The sequence below is a fragment of the Festucalex cinctus genome, chromosome 5, assembly GCF_051991245.1.
Source record: "Festucalex cinctus isolate MCC-2025b chromosome 5, RoL_Fcin_1.0, whole genome shotgun sequence".
Taxonomy (NCBI): Eukaryota; Metazoa; Chordata; class Actinopteri; order Syngnathiformes; family Syngnathidae; genus Festucalex; species Festucalex cinctus.
The window spans coordinates 12,764,819-12,785,404 of NC_135415.1; the positions used below are offsets into that span (position 1 = coordinate 12,764,819).

The 20,586-nt window shown below is 36.8% G+C and overlaps 1 protein-coding gene across 2 annotated transcripts; it reads right to left on the reverse strand.

The window, feature by feature from the left end:
* Positions 1-2,117: 2,117 nt before the first annotated feature.
* mapk1 (mitogen-activated protein kinase 1) lies at positions 2,118-19,977 on the reverse strand. Of its 2 annotated transcripts, XM_077521475.1 has the most exons (9): positions 19,595-19,971; positions 8,132-8,314; positions 7,460-7,649; positions 7,250-7,366; positions 5,843-5,957; positions 5,252-5,383; positions 3,776-3,885; positions 3,543-3,674; positions 2,120-2,369 (listed from the first exon to the last, which is right to left on the reverse strand). In XM_077521475.1, exons 1-8 carry the CDS (start codon positions 19,738-19,740, stop codon positions 3,558-3,560), a joined length of 1,110 nt encoding a protein of 369 aa, XP_077377601.1. In that variant the 5' UTR covers positions 19,741-19,971; the 3' UTR covers positions 2,120-2,369; positions 3,543-3,557. The 2 variants fall into 2 exon arrangements, with proteins under 2 accessions (XP_077377600.1, XP_077377601.1); XM_077521474.1 differs by having other exon boundaries at positions 2,118-2,369; positions 7,250-7,649; positions 19,595-19,977.
* Between the last annotated feature and the right edge of the window lie 609 nt (positions 19,978-20,586).

The window sequence follows — 20,586 nt, forward strand, 5'->3', positions numbered from 1 at the left end:
CTGTTCCTTTAAGAACTTCTGGCTAGGCCACATCTACTTCATTAAAGCAATTACTTTTTTTAAAATTCTTGAGGAGATTAACGACAAGGAGCGCCCGCAGGCTAGTTAGCTGGCAGATAATTGCAAGTATTTTTGAGTTGAGTTTGTTGGCCTTCATTATGGATTCACCATTTGACATCCAAAAACACATTAGCGACTACAGGTTAGCTAGTTAGCTGGCAGCTAACAGAGTGTGTGTCGCTGACAAAGTTGAATTCATTTAGCTTCTGTTCCGTTTATTTTTTTGTGCGGACAAACAGCAACCTCCCAAAAAACAAACAAACAAACAAACAAAGAAGACTGGAGTTTGTTGGTCTTCGTGCTGCATTGGCTAGCTAGCTGCCAGCCAGCCAGCCAGCCAGCTAGCTAGCCTCCAGCCAGCCAGCCAGCTAACCAGCTAGCTAACCGCCAGCCAGCCAGCCAGCCAGCTAGCTAGCTAACCGCCAGTCAGCCAGCTTGCTAACCGCCAACAAGGTAGCCAGCTAACCGCCAGCCAGCCAGCCAGCCAGCCAGCTAGCTAACCGCCAGCAAGGTAGCTACCTAACCGCCAGCCAGCCAGGTAGCTAGCTAACCGCCAGCTAGCTAGCTAGCCAGCCAACGGCCAGCTCGATCAAAGTCAAGTTTGGTGGTCTTCATGCTGCATTTGTGTTTGTGGAGAAAGCAGAGTACCAAACAAATTACAAGCAACGAGCACATCCAAGCTAGCTTGTTAGCTGGCAGCTAATTCGACGGTTAGCGCAATGTCAAAACTTCATGTTGCTTTCATGTTTTGTGGGTTGGGAGTCACACAAGTCAGAATTATTTTCAGGTCAGGCTGGTTGGTTTGGTGCTGCATTTTTGTGTGAGAGAGAGAGAACGAGAGCGAGAGGGAGAGAGAGCGAGAGGGAGAGAGAGTGTGAGAGAGAGAGAGAGAGAGAGAGAGAGAGAGAGAGAGAGAGAGAGAGAGAGAGAGAGAGAGAGAGAGAGAGAGAGAGAGAGAGAGAGAGAGAGAGAATGAGAAAGAATGAGAAAGAGAGTGAGAGAGCGAGAGAGAGAGAGATGTGTCCCAAACCAATTTGTCAAGAGTAGGGTCGTGTTAGTTAGCTTCTACCTAACCTAGCCACAGAGAACTATTAATTTAATTTAATTTAATTTTGTAATTTCAAAATGTCTGCAAAATGTCAAACATGTTGGCCAACTGTAGTTCTCAGTAACAAAAACATTTTTTTTTTTTTTTTTTTTTGTCATATCCACTTTATTTCTTGAGGTGACTATTGAATTGAGTTTGTCTTCATGTTGCGTTCACATTTGTGAGGAAAAAGCAGTGTCCCAAACTATACTGGGCAAGCAGCTAATTTGAAGTGCTACAATAAAATGCTTTTTTTGTTTGTCCAGCATTTGTGGTTTTCGGGATGTCTCACAGTTTGTTTGTTTTTTAAGTTAGTTGCCAGCTAATTGGACCTTAAGTGCTGCCTAAAAAATGGAGTGGAACCTTCCTTTTTTTCCCTCCCCAAGAGAGTTTTCGTGTTGCAATAACGGACACCAGAAGGCGACTCTCGAGATCTTGTAGTAGCGATTGCTCGCCGGGCGGACGGCGACCGAGCTTTAAAAAAAGAAAAAAAAAAATCAAAACGAGGACGCTGAAGCACCTTGTTGGAGGCGTAACGGTAAAGGCCCGTGTGGCACTTGACATGCTCTTTGTATACACAGCTGCTAACAGTCATGCAGAGGGGGTACAATTGTCTTCTCAGCAGGCCACGCACGCACACACGCACAAGGAAAATATAGACGCTTTCCCAACATAAACACATATTTGACTATTTAGAAAGGATAAACTATGGGGGTATGTTTTTCTTTCTTTCCCTTTCAAACACATTAAGACTGTCCCGTGCTGACCTGCAAAGGCTAAAACAGAAGCTTCATGTACAATAAAATTCTGTAGGAGAACCATCAGAACCATGGCTTTTGCTTTTTTTTTTTTTTTTTTTTTTTTTTGTGGCTGATGATGTCGACTCATTGCATAAATTGCTCGTTTTCTGGGGGTGGGGGGTGGTCTGCGTGATGTGCAGGCAAAAAAAAAAAAAAAAGTAGGGGGGGGGGGATGAAAATCACCCCGAGCTGCGATGGACCCCCCCCAAAAGCTGAGCCCCTGTGGCCCACCCTCCCTCATCCCGGAACGACAGACTGATTGATTCCTGACGCCATTCCTGAGCAAAGTGAACTTGATGAGCAACAGCCGAGGATTCTGGGAAACAAACGAGGGAAAAAAAACAAAAAAAAAACAAAACAGCAAAAACAGTATGGAGGTGGTGGTGCTTGGTTTTTTTTGGAGGGGGCATTGGCGGCGAATCCTATGTGGGACCCAAAAAAAAAAAAAAAAAAAAAAAAAAAAGTCATGTTAGTCTTCACTTTTAATGGTCAATAGCGCGCCACCATTTTGCAACACAGTAGGGCTGGGCATCGATTCAGATTTCCAAAATCGATTCGATTCACACTGATTTTCGATTCTAAGGATTTCACGCAGTACCAATTTGACTTTTATGTGGAAGACATTACCAATATTGCAAAATGGTAGAAACTCTTACTTGGTGCATTCGGAAAAATATGAATATTTACATTTACAATTGAATCCAATACAGTTACATTAATGATGTATTTTTTATTGGACATGACCTGATCAAAACCATAAATAATAATTGAAATCAATGACAACCACAGCTCTATGTAAGTAAAGTGGCAAAAAACACATTCTGGCAAATCACGAGATTTACATTCCTGTGACAGATTTTATACGAAGGTTCCAGTGGTGAAATCATTTGCTCCCAAAAACGTATAAATACGTTCTATTTTAAATGTTTCAAGTGTCCCAAAGATGTATTTGTTTTATTTTTTTTTTTTAATGTTTTAAAAAAAAAAAAAAAAATTTATGCTAGAGCATACAGAAGGCTTTGATGCAGCCTCTGAACTGCAGAGAATGGTTGAAGCAATGGTAGTTATTACAAAAACGGTCAGAAGGAGGCAGCAGAGTATAAGAGATCAACCAGGGCCATGTTGAAAACAAGCTCAATTACTCAGAATTCTAAACAGATTTGTGAATAATGATGAAAGCTATATTCTAATGCTAATTGCTGTAAAACGGAAACAGATAGAAATACTTTTTTTGTCCTGATGAAAGTAGAGACTTTAATAGAGAAACTAACTTTAGTAGAGACTTTCCTTTCCTTTGGTAGGTTCCATAATTTTATAGCAATAGAACACAATATTCTGTGGGACTTGCAAAATCAGTCAAAGTATTAAAAGTATCGAATCATGGTTTTATGAATCCATATTGGGCTATGAAAAGGAATATTGATTCGATATATTGATATTTTAGACCCAGCCCTACAACAGAGCATATGTCAACAGACAATAGTGTATCTAAAATGTCCGTCTGGCTGAGGACGTTTGAGGCGTTACATTAAACGTTCACGGCATTTAAAATGAAAATTTGGCAACAGATTATACAGATCTCTACGTTTACTGACCTGCGGGGTGAGGCGTTAGGACCGGAACCCGGGCTGGAAGCGTGCAGTCTCCTCAAAGATGAGCTCCTTCAGCGTCTCCTTGGGGAGGTCGTCCAGCTCCATGTCGAACTTGAAGGGCGCCTCGGCGACGGGCTGCGGCAAAAAACACAAAAACGTCAGTGGCCGGGGGCAGAAGAGCGCTGGCGGACGGATGGATGGGTCGCCGAGGATGAGGTGAGTGAGGCCTCACTCACCTCGTCGGTGGGGTCGTAGTATTGCTCCAAGTAGGGGTGCGCTAGGGCCTCCTCCACCTCGATCCTCTTGTGGGGGTTGAAGGTGAGCATCTTGTCCAGCAGATCCAATGCTGAGATACAAAACACAAACATTGAAATATATGCAATGTGCCAAACTGTCCACTAGAGGGAGCCATACCAAATCATAAGGCTAGCTTGAGCTGGTGTGAGAATCGAATATTCGACCAAATATACCCATTGGGTAACCGGACAGAAATGGATTTATATGTGACGTGCAAGGATTAATTTTGTCCATTTGGGGTCACCATAATCACATTTTAACTGTAGTAAGTGAACGAGTGTATGGATTTAAGAGGCGGAGCCTGGCCTGGTGAGTGACATGGGTGTCAGCAAATGAGGCTTGCTTCTAACTCTACGTGTTCAGTGACTCGGAATAAGTTGTCGCCATCGAATTAAAAAAGAAAAAAAAAAAACTGCAGAAGCCCCTTGTGTTTGGTAAAACCATACCATGTGGTTTGTTGACCAACTAAAATTTATCAAATAATTTCAGAAAAAAATTGACTTGTTTTTTTAACAATAACTGAAAATACATTTACATTTATAAAACCTAAACTAGAATTATAGCAAAAATGTCCTTTATATATATTTATGCAGAAAAAATTTCAGAGCAACGCTTCACTGCAGAGAGCTTTAGCATCCACATCAAATTATCAAATCAAATCAAATTATTTGAGGCGTTTGATCAACCATTGTTGATCTAGTTCGTGCACATAAAAAATAAAAAGTCTTTACATCATTTTGGATTTTTCATTAGCTACTTTTTATTTAGTTTTGGCAGGTAATTAATACCAAATTGAGTTTAATGCGTTTTCTATGCAGTTTTTTTTAATTTTTTATATATATATAATTTTAGTTAAAATTTTTAGTTTTTGCATTCATTGTTTTTAAATATGAAGAATTTGTCAAGTGCAAGATACAAAAAATAATTAAAAAAATAAAATACAATAACACCACAAGTATTGTGTACTCCAAAAAAGTCACCAAATACCAAAATTAATTTAAATCCAAACCAGAAAGCTGAAGCACGAATCTGATTGATGAAGATGAAAACGGAAGGACATTTTTGCTATAATTATAGTTTAAGTTTTATAAATGTAAAATGTATTTTCAGTTATCGTTTAAAAAAAAAAAATACATTATAAAAATTTTGTTTCTGAAATTATTTAGTGAATTTTAGTTGGTCAACAAAGGCTTTACCAAACACCAGGCACTTCTGCATTCTTTTTATTTTATTTTTTAACTCAATGGATTATTTTTCGTCACTGAGTTTATTTTGATTTTGCAAAGGAGGCAGCCATCGTGAATAACTGGCGATCACAATTATATGACGCATACATCGTAAGCATGCACTGAGCGTGCTGAAGATTTTTTATTTTTTTATTTTTTTAAACTTTGTGCATTTCCAACGTGTCCTACCTTTGGCGTCAGCGTTGGGGAAGAGGCGGTTCCAGGCTACTTTGGAGCGTACCGGGAGAGAAAGTAAATAGTTCCTGGCTTTGACGTTGATGATGCAGTTGAGATCCTCCTGAGAAGGAGAACCCAGGATACCTGAAGGGGGGGCAACAAGATTCACAATGGAGATGATGGAGGTGGAAACAGAAAGAAAGAAAGAAAAAAAGAAAGAAAGAAAAAGAAAGAAAGAAAGAAAGAAAGAAAGAAAAAAGATAGAAAGAAAGAAAAAAAGAAAAAAGAAAGAAAAAAAAGAAAGAAAGAAAAAAGAAAAAAAGAAAGAAAAAAGAAAGAAAAAGAAAGAAAAAAGAAAAAGAAAGAAAAAATAAAGAAAGAAAAAATGAAAAAAAGAAAAAAGAAAGAAAAAAGAAAGAAAGAAAAAAGAAAGAAAGAAAAAAGAAAGAAAGAAAAAAGAAAGAAAAAGAAAGAAAGAAAAAGAAAGAAAGAAAAAAGAAAGAAAGAAAAAAGAAAGAAAGAAGAAAGAAAGAAAAAAGAAAGAAAGAAAGAAAGAAAGAAAGAAAGAAAGAAAGAAAGAAAGAAAGAAAAACTTGCTTGTACCCAGAATGTGGTTGAGCTGATCCAGGTAGTGCTTCCCAGGAAAGATGGGCCGGTTGGACAACATCTCAGCCAGGATGCAGCCCACAGACCAGATGTCGATGGACTTGGTGTAGCCCTGGAAGTCAAACCGGGAAACATTTTTACAAATGCAGACGGCCATCTTTCAGCAGTGAAAAGTAAATATTTTATCCAGAATGAATTAGTAAGGTCATTATTTTTCATGTACAATTAATACACCTTTAAAAAGTAACTTTTCTACTTGCTATCACCTGAAGATGACATCACCTGTGCCGAGGAAGTAGGTAACGGCCAATCATGGCTCACCTGTTTTCTGGGTTTGGTCAGCAAACTGAGCCATGATTGGTTGTTACCTTCTTCCTCAGCACAGGTGATGTCATCATCAGTCGAAAGCAAGTAGAAAACTTACTTTTTAAAAGGTATTAATTGTACATGAAAAATAATTAAGTTAGCACATTAATTATGAAAAAAAAAAAAATTTTTACTGCTGAAAATGGCTCAATGAATCAAGTATCCCTTTTAAAGGCCACATTTCTTTGTATTTTACGGTTTTCTTGAAAAGTACTGTTCACATGAAGTCAAAAGTGTTTCCTTACATTTATGAAAGACCTGATATTTCCTTGATATTTAAGAAGAATTGATGTTCCATAACAAATCAAAATCGGGTTGAATTACGGTGAATAGCACGCACCCGTGTGTATAATACGTACAAAAATAACCCTTAAAAACTTTTTCTTTCCCTCTGTTCTTGTGTATAATGCGGTTGCTCCCCCGATTGGTTCAAAATTATGCTCTTTTGCCATCAATAATTCAAATTATTTATTTTTCCCAGCCCTAGGTAAATAGTTTCTTTTACAGTACGATCCAATGAAGGGATACACATCATTTTGTCAAGCCACGTCCCAGAAAAGTAGTGCTTTGCCGCCTCAATGTGCCACCTATAGGCAATTATAAACCACTTTGAGGCACTAAATTGTGACATTTCACTATTTGCGCCAGTGCTAGGACCTTAATCGAAATGCGCAATTCATCAAAATTCAATTACAATTTCAATTATTACACTCCACAATTACAAAATCAGCATAATTGCAAAAATAAAATAAAATAAAAAATATAAAAAAATTCTGACTTGTTTAAATTGATACATTTGCACCTTTTTTAACATTTAATAAATTAATTTAATAAATTTTGTTTCATCCAAAAGGAACTGGCATAATTATAGTGTTTCAAATAATTTAATTTGTCTTAATGTTAACATTTAAACTTTAACATAACATAACCAAGTTATGCAAATTAGCCTCACTTTGACGTCACAATTTGCATACAAGATATTCCCAAGTCACTTTTTTCCATCACAGTCCCTGTCACTTAGATCAGAAACAAGCGCACCTTGGAGTTGAGCATGATCTCGGGCGCTCGGTACCAGCGTGTGGCCACGTACTCCGTCAGGAAGCCGGTGTGGTCGTGGTCCGGGTCGGCCACGCGGGCCAGACCGAAGTCGCAGATCTGAGGACCGGCGGAGGACGGCGGTGAGGAGGACGCAAAAAAAAAAAAACCAAATGGACAAAAAAAAAAAAAAAAAAAAAAGTCGGGTGGTACCTTGAGATCGCAGGTGGTGTTGAGCAGGAGGTTGGAGGGCTTGAGGTCACGGTGCAGCACGTTGGCCGAGTGGATGTACTTGAGGCCTCGCAGGATCTGGTAGAGGAAGTAGCAGATGTGGTCGTTGCTCAGGTGCTGGGTCTTCAGCAGCTTGTACAGGTCCGTCTCCATCAGGTCCTGCACGATGTAACTGGGAGACGTCAGTTGAGGAAAACTGTCAGATTTGCCTGTTTGACATTTATTAAACACGACAAAAAGGCGAGAAGACACTCAGTTCAAGGTTCGCGAGGAGAGGAACTGACTGATACAATTCACTACGGCACTCTATGGGGGGAAAAAAAAAAAATCCCCTCCTCACCCTCACTTTTTATTTGTTTTCCACGCCCGTAGTTCCAACACTGATAATGCAAATGCAAAACATAGTTGGAACACCGTGTACTTGTTTGTCTATGTGTGTGTGTGTGTGTGAGTGGAAGATTGCCGAGTAGGTGTGGTCAAGTTTGCAATCATTTCTCAACAGAAAACATGGCGGCCTCAGCAGACTGGCTCTAACCATTCTGCTGCGTGAGATGTTTTGGTTCTTGTGCTTCTTGAGTCATCTTCTGTTAAGATAAAAGTGTAGTAATCATTTTTGAATGGGCTGTAGAAGTATGGGACGACTACAAAGGATACACATCCTTCATCTGATCGATGGTGGGCGTGCGTATGATGTCGTTGATTCCGATGATGTTCTCGTGCTTGAAGCGCAGGAGGATCTTGATCTCGCGCAGCGTGCGCTGGCAGTACGTCTGGTGCTCGAAGGGGCTGATCTTCTTGATGGCCACGCGGAGCTTGTTGTCGCGGTCGTACGCCGAGCTGGGAGGGAAAGGGGGGTGGGGGGGAAACAAACAGTCGTGAGTCACCTGGGATTTACATTTGCAACGCGCGCCCGAGGGAATTTTGACGTCCTTTTCAGTCGAAGGCAGAGGGCGGTGCTGCCCAAAATTTTGCTGTATTTTTTAAATTAGTCTCTCTCACTACATTCTTTGGTAAATGGGGGTCATAAAACTAAACTTGGCAAAACTTTTTTTTAAAGATCTATTTAACATTTGTTTGTTAATAATATAATTACCGGTAGTTATAACTAATGCAAATAGAATGAATTGAAATATTATTAACATGACGTTTTTTAGACCAATTTTTTAAATTAATTAAATTGTAGATAAAAATCTAAGTCACTAAGATAACTATTTTTTTTCTTGAATTAAATAACTGGTTAGTTAATTCTACTTAAATGCATGATAAAATGTATTAATTGTGAAAAAAATATTTGTATTTAATTATTGATTCACTTTGAATAATAATACTATTTTTTTAGATGTTTTTGACATTTTAGTTAATAAAATATAATTAGTTATAACTAATGCAAATACTATGAATTGAAAGAAATTGTATATATTTAAAACATTTTACTTTCTATTTAAACTTTTTTTATTCATTAAATTGTAGATAAAAATCAAAGCCATTACTAAGATATCGTTCTTTTTTTTTCTTTAAATAATTGTTAGCTAATTCTACTTAAATACATGATGAAATTTATTAATTATGAAAAAATATTTATTTAACTATTAACTGAATAATAAAATGCAAAAAAATAACTAAGCAAACAAATTACCAAAATGATTTGATATTAACGCAACTTCAAACCACTATAAATATTTCAAATTAATTAATTATTTGATAATTTAAGTGACTATTTCGCAATCAGGCCCACAAACTTTTGCGCACGTTGTCGTATTTTCGCACTATTCAACTAACAGGCCATAGAACAAACAAAATGGTCGCCTCATACACTTTGGATACGTTTTTTTTTTTTTGTTCATTTTTTTTTTTTGTTTTTTTGTTTTTTTTCATCAACGAGCAATATATCATGCGAGCGCTCTGATGTAACGAGAACGCAGACAAACACGACTACTATTACTACGACCGCTCCTGGTTTCTTCGCCCCCACCGGCTGTGTGTTTTATTTTTTATATATTTTTTTAAAACAGCGCAGATAGCGAAGAACGCCCACATTGTGTGACAGAAGAAGAAAAGTGGTTGCCATGGCGACGGGCAAATGTAAACAGCGCCGTGCCAGCCTTCTGCCAGGGAAATGTGACTGACCTTCCTTTCCACTTGGCTGTGAAGAATGTGCGTGCGTGTGTGTGGGAGAAGGCGTTCATGTGTGCGTGCGTGCGTGCGTGTGTGGGAGGAAACGTGTGTGTGTGTGTGTGTGTGTGTGTGTGTGTGTGTGGGAGGCAGAGCTGCAAGATACTGACGGCCGCTTGTGTTGCACTCAGCATGATGCTAACATGCTCATCTTTTCAATGTATTTGTACTAGGCACAATCAAAACCGATTTTTTTGAAGCAATAATAATATTATTAATAATAAAACAATTGGCTAATTTTGCCATATTATTTTTTAATTTATGGTCAGTTCATAAAATGTATGGATGGATTAACCCATTATAACATAAGACAAAAGATACTGACTTTGTTTTAGGCAATAATAATGATAATGATTATGATAATAATAATAATAATAATAAAATTGGTTGATTTTGTCAGATTTTTTTATTTACATAAAATGGATGGATGGATTAACACATTACATTATTATATTTTTGAGGCAATAATAATAATAATGATGATAATAATAATGATAATAATAATAATAATAAAACAATTGGCTGATTTTGGCAGATTGTTTTTTGTAAATTTACATAGTCTAGTCATAAAATGTATGGATGACAAAGATACTGACATATTTTCGAGGCAATAATAATAATAATAATAATAATAATAATAATAAAACAATTGGCTGATTTTGCCAGATTTTTTTTTTAATTTACATAGTTATAAATTACATATTAACATAGTCTGTTCAAAAAATGTATGGATGGGTTAACACAACATATGACAAAGATAGTGACATATTTTTGAGGCAATAATAATAATAATAATAATAAAACAATTGGCTGACTTTGCCAGATTTTTTTAAAATTTACATAGTTGGTTCCAAAAATGTATGGATGGATTAACACATTACAACATAAGAAAAATACTGACATTTAAACATTCACACCCCCCCCCAAAAAAAGCAGATTTTTCTCCGTTGTAAAAAATTCTCCGTAGATGCTGATAAACATTCAACCCATGGAAAATGTGGTGCAAAAATGTATCTAAAAATAATAGAAAAAAATTGGAAAATAATCTGCCTGGGTATGATGAGAAATCTTGGATTACTAACGAGAGTTAACGAGATCGTTTCCTGAATGTCTCATTTCATTTTGCGCATTCCATCAATTGACGTCATTGATCCATCAGCATATCAATCAGGGACAAATGAGATCATGCGCTGTGTCTGTCATCACGAAAAGCAACTGAGGCGTCGTTTGATTTGCTGGCTGCACCCAGAAAGAGTTTTTGGCACGATTTCACGCCCGACTAGTTTGGTCAAATCAAAACAGGAAGTTGAGCTGCGAGACAATTATGAACTGAAAATTATCAACTTATCATTACGCCAGCCTGTCAATATGGCAGAAGTTAAGAGGGCCCACCCACCTATCGAGCGGCAAATTAAATAAAGTCAATCTGAGTTATCCAACTGAAAATGCGCCTGTGTGTGGCTGCTCGTTTATTGAAAAAATATTAATCACGATTATTTTGGCAATAATTGAAATCACGATTATTGAAACAATTGCTTTTTTTTTTGGTATAAAACTGGGAAATATTTAAGCATTTAAAAATATTAAGACCAATAAAAAAATGTAGCAACACTATAATTATATAAGTTCCTTTTGGACCAAACAGAACTTATAATAATATATATTTATAATAATAATAATAATAATAATAATAATAATAATATTTATTTATGTCCGCAAATATTTGATATTTGAATATTGGAACAGCTCAAATAGTATAAATATTTTTTTTATGATTATGAAATTGTAATTATATATATATATATATATATATATATATATATATATATATATATATTCACCCCCCCCCCCCAAAAAAAACGTCCTGCCGAGGGACGATGTGGCATTTCCTGCTTCATCCTCGGCACTGTTGCCATGGAGACGGGAATGCGAAGGCTTCACGCTGCATCATTACGTAACGGCATGGTTACCATGACAACGTGGGGACGGGTCGGAGGAAGGCAGCTCGCCGCACTTATACAGGTAACAAGGAGACGCTAAGGAACAAAAACCGTAGCAAAGTCCGATGCTTGCGAGCAGGCTTTGAACGCATCGCGAGCCGACGCAGCCACCTGCTCGTTATGTTACCTGAAAGCAAAGAACAAGCTAAGGAATAGGCGTGGGCAATATGGTAAAAAAGTAATTTCACGATCTCGATTTTAATCACGATTCTTTTTTCTTTTTTTTGACATATTTTTTAGACTAATCTTCACATTTCTGAACATTTTTGTAAAATTTAAAACATAATTACAATGTATATAAAACCCTAAAAGAAAAAAAAAACGGACAACTTAAGCCAACTAAGCTTTCTGAACAGGTTTCAATTGAAGTAGAGCAATTTTTATTAAATAGTGCAATGAATATAAACATAAATGGTTATGAATTCATCAATGCAAGATTTTATTGTGTCCGGTATCGGCTGCCTCTGCGAGTATCCAATATCCCAATCTAAGGCCAGTATCGACCCGATGCTGATACCTGGTATCAGTACTAGTGTGATAGACCGATATGGTTTTTTTTCAAGGCCGATATAGATTCAGATTATTAGTAGTCAAGGAGGCCGATAACCGATATTTCAAGCCGATATTCATTTGCGGTACAATAGAAAAAAAAAAAAAAAACTAACTATGTTGACAAATTTGTTTTAAAAAATGATAACAAAAATTGCAGAGCCATTAGTAGGGGTGGGAACCTCTGGCTACCTCACGATACGATACGATACGATACGATACACGATACAAGGCTCACGATAACGATTATCTCACGATATGACGATACTACGATTATCAATATATTGCTCAGGTAATAAATCCACAATAAAGCTAATCATAAAATAATAATAATAATAATAAGAAGAAGAATAACATAAATAAATAAATAAAAATAAAATAAATATAAAAATAAAATTAAAAAATAATTCACAATATAATGAAAACAATACAAATAAATATAAATACATAATGTAAAAATATATATATGTACAAATAACAGTAATCATAATAATAATAATAATAATAAATAAATTTCTATAAGAAAAAAACAAAACAAAAAAAACTCAGCTCATGTGTCTTCTTCACCTGAAAACTTCCGTCCATTTCCCCGCCACTCTTATGAGGCGCTTCCCCCGTAGTGGCCCGCCAAGTAATTGCTCAATAAGTCACGAACAATGGAGCTGTTATGGTGGCTGTATATTAACTACAAATATGGGCAATAATTACGTAGACGTATTGATAATCTATCGGCAGACAAAATATCGCGATTTATCCCGATAGATATATCGTCACACACCTAGTCATTAGCATGTGTTAAGCTAAATTAAAAAAATTATAAAAATTACAAAGCAAGTAAATAGATCCCTAAATATTTTTACTGTAAAAAAAAATTTCTAAAATTTCAACATAATTTCTTGATTTAAATTTTTTATTTTTTAAATAAAAAGCTCATTTGTTTTTTTTGTTTTTTTAAGTGTTCGTGAAAGGTTTCAAAAGATTTCGCAGTGAAAAATTGTCTGAATATGTTCCAAATGTGTTTACGACAAATTAAAAACTCATACAATTCCTGTTGAAAACCCCAAATTCGCTACATTCGCAAGCATTCACATCTCTGTGAGATACCAGCTTTATCGGCCTTCAGATGAAAAAAATAATAATAATTGTCAAAATGCCAAATATCGGGACCGATAATCATTACTTGCCTACTTGTCTATTCCAAACTATTCTATTTGTAAATCTCCCAATATGAATGATGATGAGCGAATAGGTAACGTTTATGTGTAAATGTTTATGCAGGCCTGTCGGGCGCATTCTCACAAACGACATTTCCTCCTCATCCTCTCATTCTTTGCTATTGGCTGGAAGGGCGAGGGGGTGCTAATGATGTCACAGATAGAGCGGTTGCCATAGAGACGAGGGCCACAATGGCGTTTTAAGAGGACAGCAGCAGTGCGAGGCATCGACGAGGGGCAGCGAGGCGACGTTAAGAATTTAGCTTCAGCTTTAACGAAGGAACCAAAGTCACAATTGGGACATTTTTGTCAGGGTGGAAATATTTGAATGTGGCCTCTGTGCGGCCAAGTACACTGTTGCTCGGCTTTTGTTTAAAAACAAAAAAAACACACGTGCTGCTGTAGAACCCGGCTGTCACTTGGCAACAAATGCATGGAAAGAAAATATACTTTTTGCTTCTTGAAAATTAAGTCAAGAGTGACATGATTGGACAGCGCCGTTTGAGAAAGGAAAAATGATACCAAGCATCACAAATTCTGATATCAAAGACAAAATGCAATTTTCAGCAAAATTGTGAACATTTTTCATAGTTTCATCAAGTCAACTGTTTGTACATGAGTAAAATTACACAAGTAATGACAAAATAAACAGGGCCTGACAGATGAATTGGTAGGAGTGTGACGATATATCTATCGGGATAAATCGTGATATTTTGTCTCCCAATAGATTATCGATACGTCCACGCAAGTATCTCGATATTTGTAGTTAATATACAGCCACTATAATGGCTCCTTTGTTTGTGACTTATTGAGCAATTGCTTGGCGGCCCACTAGGGGGAGCGGCTCATAAGAGTGGCGGAGAAATGGACGCAAGTCCTCAGGTGAAGAAGACTCATGAGTTTAGTTTTTTTTTTTTTTTTTTTTTAAGTTATTATTATTATTATTAGTAGTAGTAGTAGTAGTAGTAGTAGTAGAAGTAGTAGTAGATATTTATTTATATTTTTAGATATAATTATATATATTTATATTATATTACGTATTTATATTGTATTTATTTGTATTATTTTCATTATAATACTATGAATGATTGTTTTTAGAATTTTGTATTTATTTCATATTTTTTATATTTCTTTATTTATTATTATTATTTATTATTATTATTATTTATTATTATTACTATTATTATTATTAATTATTATTACTATGATTAGTTTTATCATAGATTATTGTGGATGTATTACCTGAGCAATATATCGATAATCGCGGTATCGTCATATCGTGAGATCATCGTTACCATGAGCCTTGTATCGCGTATCGTATCGTATCATGAAGTAGCCAGAGGTTCCCACCCCTTTTAATCGGTCGACCAAATTGGTTGAAATTAGATTTTAAAAGAGTCAAAAATCTTTTTTTGTTTTTTCCACATTACAGCTAGGGCTGCACGATATTGGAAAAATGCGATATGCGATATAGTTGCTAAATATAGCAATAGCGATATTATTGCGATATTTACCATGTTCTGAATGTAATGACATTTTTATTATCTAATGAAAGAATTACATTTTTATTATGCAGCAAAAATAAACAAACTCAATGTCTTAGTTAATTGTAATTACCTCTCGATAATCAACTATTGGATGGCGGTGCACATTTTAGTTTACGTCTGACTGGTTAAATTCAGATAGAAGCATAAAATGCCATATGAAACTTATTGCATGTCTTTGCGATATGCATTTTGCATGGGCCAATATCGCGATATCAATATTTTTTTATATATTGTGCAGTCCTAATTACAACATAAAGATAACTGCATTGAAACATCTCCTCCCCTGCAAAAAATCTGATTTAGAAAGAAGAAGAAAAGAAAAAAAAAAAGGACAAAAAAAATCTGCTTATTTTGGGAATGCTTTTCAGCATTCCCACATATGTCATTGTGATTTTTATTCTCCACACTTTTTCTGCCGCATAACAACTCCCACATAATACTTACAAATTACATTGTTCAAATTTTAACTAGCTTAAAAAATTCACGCCTCCCGGGGTACACATTGTTGAATCCACATTACTTACAGTATGTGCACAATTTAACATTTAATATCAACTTTTCCCCATTAATTTTCAATGGAACAGACATGGAACTTTTTATCACTTTCCACGCCCACTTCCATACAGTTGGTAAAGTCCATGAGATTATAATTTCATAATTTATCTCTCAATTTACTTCATAAGCATTCCACATGGATTCAAATCTTAGCTTTCAGCTAATAGCATTCAGCTTTCAGCATTCCCACGCAATTTCTCCAGAAATTGCACTTAGTCTAGTTTTTATGGGTTTCTCTCTCTGTTGTAAAGTTGAATGAATACTAAACAAAGTACTGTAAAAGAATCCAATGTTAACATATGTACTGTAGGTAATATCTTTATTGTTGTATGCGATAAGGTACGGAAAGTACGTAAGTAAAAGGTGCTCGACTTATTTAATTTATTTTTAAATCGGCTGATTATTCAATTATCGGAATTTCCTGCCAAATATCAGGATCGATATCTGCCTCAAAAATTCCATATCAGTTTTGTTTTTTTAAATATTGTTGAAAGGAGTAATATATAGCAGGGCTCGACAGTGCGAGCATTTCACTCGCATATGCGGGTAACTTTCAAGTGCGTGCTAGTGAACAAAAATGCCGCGGCGCAAGTGCATTAATGCTCCCTCTGCACTATGTTTAAAACGTACATTCGAAAGTCACTGTGTCCTCCTCTGGCTCTCCCGTACGAGAAACGAGAGCGCTCAGCCGTGGGCCGACTCAATCCAAGAGTATTTGAGTGAAACATGAGCCGCTGCAATGTTATTGGCTGGCTACTTCCTGATCGGCAAAGCATACGTGTACACGCGCACCGTTCAGACTACAATTTACATACAAACATATGTAATATGGCGCTTTTCCACCGGACCGGTTCCACACGGAAGCTGCATTTTTTTGTCCCCGCATACCTCCATGGGACTCTTTCGGGGCCGAGCGGTTCCGTTGTAACCGCTGTTTAGAAGCCTTTCGGCAGTGGTTCTGCAGCGCCGGTCGTCGGGGGCGAGAGGGGCCGTCGTCACCTGTCATCTGATTGACCAACAGCAACGCATTTTGCGAGAGAGAACCAAAGGCACCCACCGGTCTTCACCAAAGGCATAAAAATACGGTATATAAAAGTTATACGTTAACTTATACGAAATTATTGACTTGTTTTTATAGCCACTGCTGTTGCAGGCAAACCTGTTCCAATGAAATATTTTGCAAATATATCGAGTTGCGTATGCCTAAGGTCATGCTGCACCTCCACAAAAAATGTTGCAACGAAATCCTGTGCTGTGCGAGCAACTAAAAATGTTACTCGCACCAGTGCTAGTAGTGGAAAAGTTAGTGTAGAGCCCTGTGTAGATACATTTTTAAAACAAAACAAATAATTACCTTTGCCAAATAAACAGTAGGGATTTAACGACATCCAAACGTCACGATGCAATATTATCACGATATGAAGCTCACGATACGATAATTATCACGATATTGTGGGGAGGTTGCCGATATTTAAAAAGGGTCACAATATTGTTAAAAAATGTTAAGGACGTTACATCATATTCAGAACAACAATGGCAGGCCACACAGACACACAAGAGACTGTTTAACGTGCGCCGCTCATAAAGATAACCATCGTGATAACATTTCTATGGACGAGTGAACCTCCTTTAACTGATAAATCTAACGTGCTGCACTAGTGCAAACTACAAAAGGGATTTAACCAAAATTTTGGTTGAAAAAATAATAATCTGGAATATTAGAAGACAGCATGATTAACAGTGGGAACGTCACAATTCTGTATTCTTTCCGGCAATATTTTTCTAAATGTTTTGAAATATTAACAATCATTTCCTAATTTGAGTATTTTTCAATTGTAAATATTTGCCTAACAGTAGTATTTGTGGTAAAAGAATATTACTCAAGTAAAAAAGAACTAATATTTCCATTTTTTTAAATATTTTTATATATTTTTTTCTATATTTTTGTAATAGTCATGAAATGTCTGCTTCAAAATATTTATTTCACTCATTCACTATTTTTGCCTTTTTTCACCCGCCAAAACGATCATCTTATTTTTTCATAACATTTGTGTATTTTCTGTCTCATAATTTACAGCAAAAAAATCTTAACATTTTTCATCATATTACTTTTGCTTTGGCTCTCAATTTGATTGCGCAAGTCTACGTAATGTTTTGCCATGCGGCACTCCCTTTCAGCCAATCCCAGACGCAAGCATATTCACATTACAAACAATCCAGTGAGACTACTGTTGTTGTTTTTTGTTTTTTTTTTAATATTAGACATTGTCATGGAACATGTCAGTCAGTTACATATTCAATTGTTTCATTTTTATAGTGTGACACCATTTTATTATGCATCTAGCATAATTTGTGCTTGATGCACCCGTGTGGTCTCTCTTTTTTTTTTCCCCCTCCCTCCCTCTCCACTCACTCACTCACTCACACAAACTTACTCCACTCCTCTAGTCAGCATGCTAATGCTAGCAAGCTAATGCTAAGTAATCCACAAATGCCAGTAAATGTCACATACATAGCTTGTGCAAAAAAGCTACTCATAGCCAGTGTTGTTCCGATACCGATACTGGTATCGGCAGAGGTGCCGATACTGCATTAAAAAAAAGTGGTATCGGTATCGGTGACTACTCACAAGTAACATGCCGATACCATTAATTCCAACGCTAATATAGGATTTTGAATGCAGCATTTTGTGTCTTGCTGGTGCACGACATTCACTGGTATGTGACATGTTCACTGCATGCCGATCTAAGATAACCTATTGGCCCTTGAATGCTCTGAACCAATGGCAGGACATCTTTTTCATGTTGAGAAAAAAAAACAACCTTAAGTATCGGTATGGTATCGGTATCAGCCGATACTGCAAACCTGGGTATCGGTATCGGGAGCCAAAAAACGGTATCGGAACAACACTACTCACAGCTTTTGCTCAACTTAAATGGCATACATATCTTATGCAACATTTGTTCCCTGCAATCCAAATAATGAGTCGTATACAAATCTGAAATAATCCCAGTACTCGATTCGCCTTTTTCGATATAATTGTAATGGCTACATGTAGACACGATTTGGATACACACCACCAAACTTATGAGTAGGTGTAGGGGTGTTGAAAAAAAATAAATAAAATAATCAATTTGGCAATATATCGCGATATCAGCGCACAATGCTCGAATAGATTCAATAGGCAGCCAAATCGATTTTTAAACAATTTTTTTATGGAAAAATATTCAACAAACTATGGTCTTACTTAAGGTTAGGGTTCAAACGTTAAGTACGGAAGAATGTTATATTAATTGAACATTAAGCCTTAATATTTGATTTCAATGCTGTTGAAACAAACAGATTACAACCTGTTCGTTAAAAACAGTGGCTCAGTTATAAGACTGAAGTTTCAGACAAATAAATACATTTTTATACAAATCTTACAGTGTACATGGACAAAATTACTGATTAGTATTTTCTAAATTTGAGTAAAACAAAACAAAACACAACAATTGATTTATACTCGTATTGGGGATTAATTGGTTTCGGATTGAATCGTGATGCGAATCGAATCGTCAGGTACCAGGCAATTCACGCCCCTACTTATGAATGAAAATGTTTGTTTTACTCGCCACCTTTTCTGATAATTCGCCGTTAAAATGCATTATCTGTTAAATCTCTAACTGTAATAAATTCACTTCATTGGCGCAAACGAAAAAAAAAAAAGAAAAGAAAAAAACACCCAGCAGCAGCAGCAGCGATTAAATCACTTTCCTAACAAGGAAATCTGTTGATTACGCCAAGAGTTCAACTAAAAAAAAAACACAAGCAAACACATTTTAGCTTTAAATAAAGTCACGCTGAGCTGTCTCTATGTACGGATACAAATACGGCAAAATGTGTGTCATTTACCGGGAATGCAGCATTGAATTTGACGGTTTTTGACGCGGTAGTGGCAACGGCTAGCAAACCAAACACAGCGTTTTAGCCGTGTTGTGGCTAAGCTAATTGGCTAACCCGGAGGTGTGTTACGGCGGCGGCGGGTCCCTGGATTATGTTAGGCGGCTTCGGGGGACGTTGGCGCGCGGCCTCACTCACCACACCATCCCGTAGGCTCCCTCGCCGATGTACGACAGATTGCTGTAGCGAGGCCCGACGTCGAACGTCTGTCCGCGCACCAGCTCGGTCCCCGGGCCGGGGCAGGGGCCACCGCCGGCCGGGGCAGACATCGCCGCTGTCGCCATAATAAAAGCGCTTCTGGTGGTGGGTTTCTTTTTCTTTGTGTTCACCCTCCACGCGTGAGTCCAAGAGGGGAAAAAAAGGGGGTGACGATAAGTTTTGAGTCCGTGTGGAGCTCGACGGAGGCCTTGGCGGGGCGAGCGTGTGAGCGAGTCCGAGGAGGGAGCACAGCGCCGCGGAGGAGCTGCTTGTGGCGGCCAGGCAGCGCAAGTGAGTGCAGCAGGAAATAACCGCGGTCACGTGATCTCCTCCACTCCATTTTTTTTCTTACCTCTTTTCCTGCTTCTGGACGACCTTAGGAGTCTTCAGCGTGAGAACAAAAAAAAAAACCACTCGTGGGCGTTTATTTACTCAACTGCAGAGGGTGCAGGCATCTATCATATACGTCGTACACATTATGATCATTAAAATAAGGTAATTCAGTGCACCGTCAACAGAAAAACAAATTCAGAAAACAGCAACAACCCAGTTACTGGATGGCCGACTATCTACAGACTATCAAATTATTATTTTTTTTTAATAACTACTCTGAAGCCACAAAATTGAAATGAATACTTTTTTTTTTTTAAACATATTTAGATGTTTTGGGGTTTTTTAGATAAAATATTCTTCAAATGAAGTAATGCTTTAGATAAAAATGAATAAATAAATATATCTATTTTTAAATGTCACAATCCAAATTTTTGTAGTTGCCAGAAAAAAGATGAAAACGTTTAAAAATATATATATATATAAAAAATCACCTAAAAATGACCAAATAGTGACCATAAAATGTCCAAAGGGAAGAGGAAAAGCAGAAAATTACCATAAAATGTAATTTCAGAGAATAAAAAAAAAAAAAGACAGAAAAG

Excerpts from the sequence above, each read along its gene's own strand:
- mapk1 (XM_077521474.1), bottom strand. The coding sequence starts at position 19,740 with ATGGCGACAGCGGCGATGTCTGCCCCGGCCGGCGGTGGCCCCTGCCCC. Across the intron at positions 5,958-7,249 it reads AGATCATGCTCAACTCCAAG|GGCTACACCAAGTCCATCGA; the intron begins GTGCGCTTGTTT and ends TTTGACTTCCAG. Across the intron at positions 3,675-3,775 it reads ACTACGACCCCACCGACGAG|CCCGTCGCCGAGGCGCCCTT; the intron begins GTGAGTGAGGCC and ends TTTTTGCCGCAG.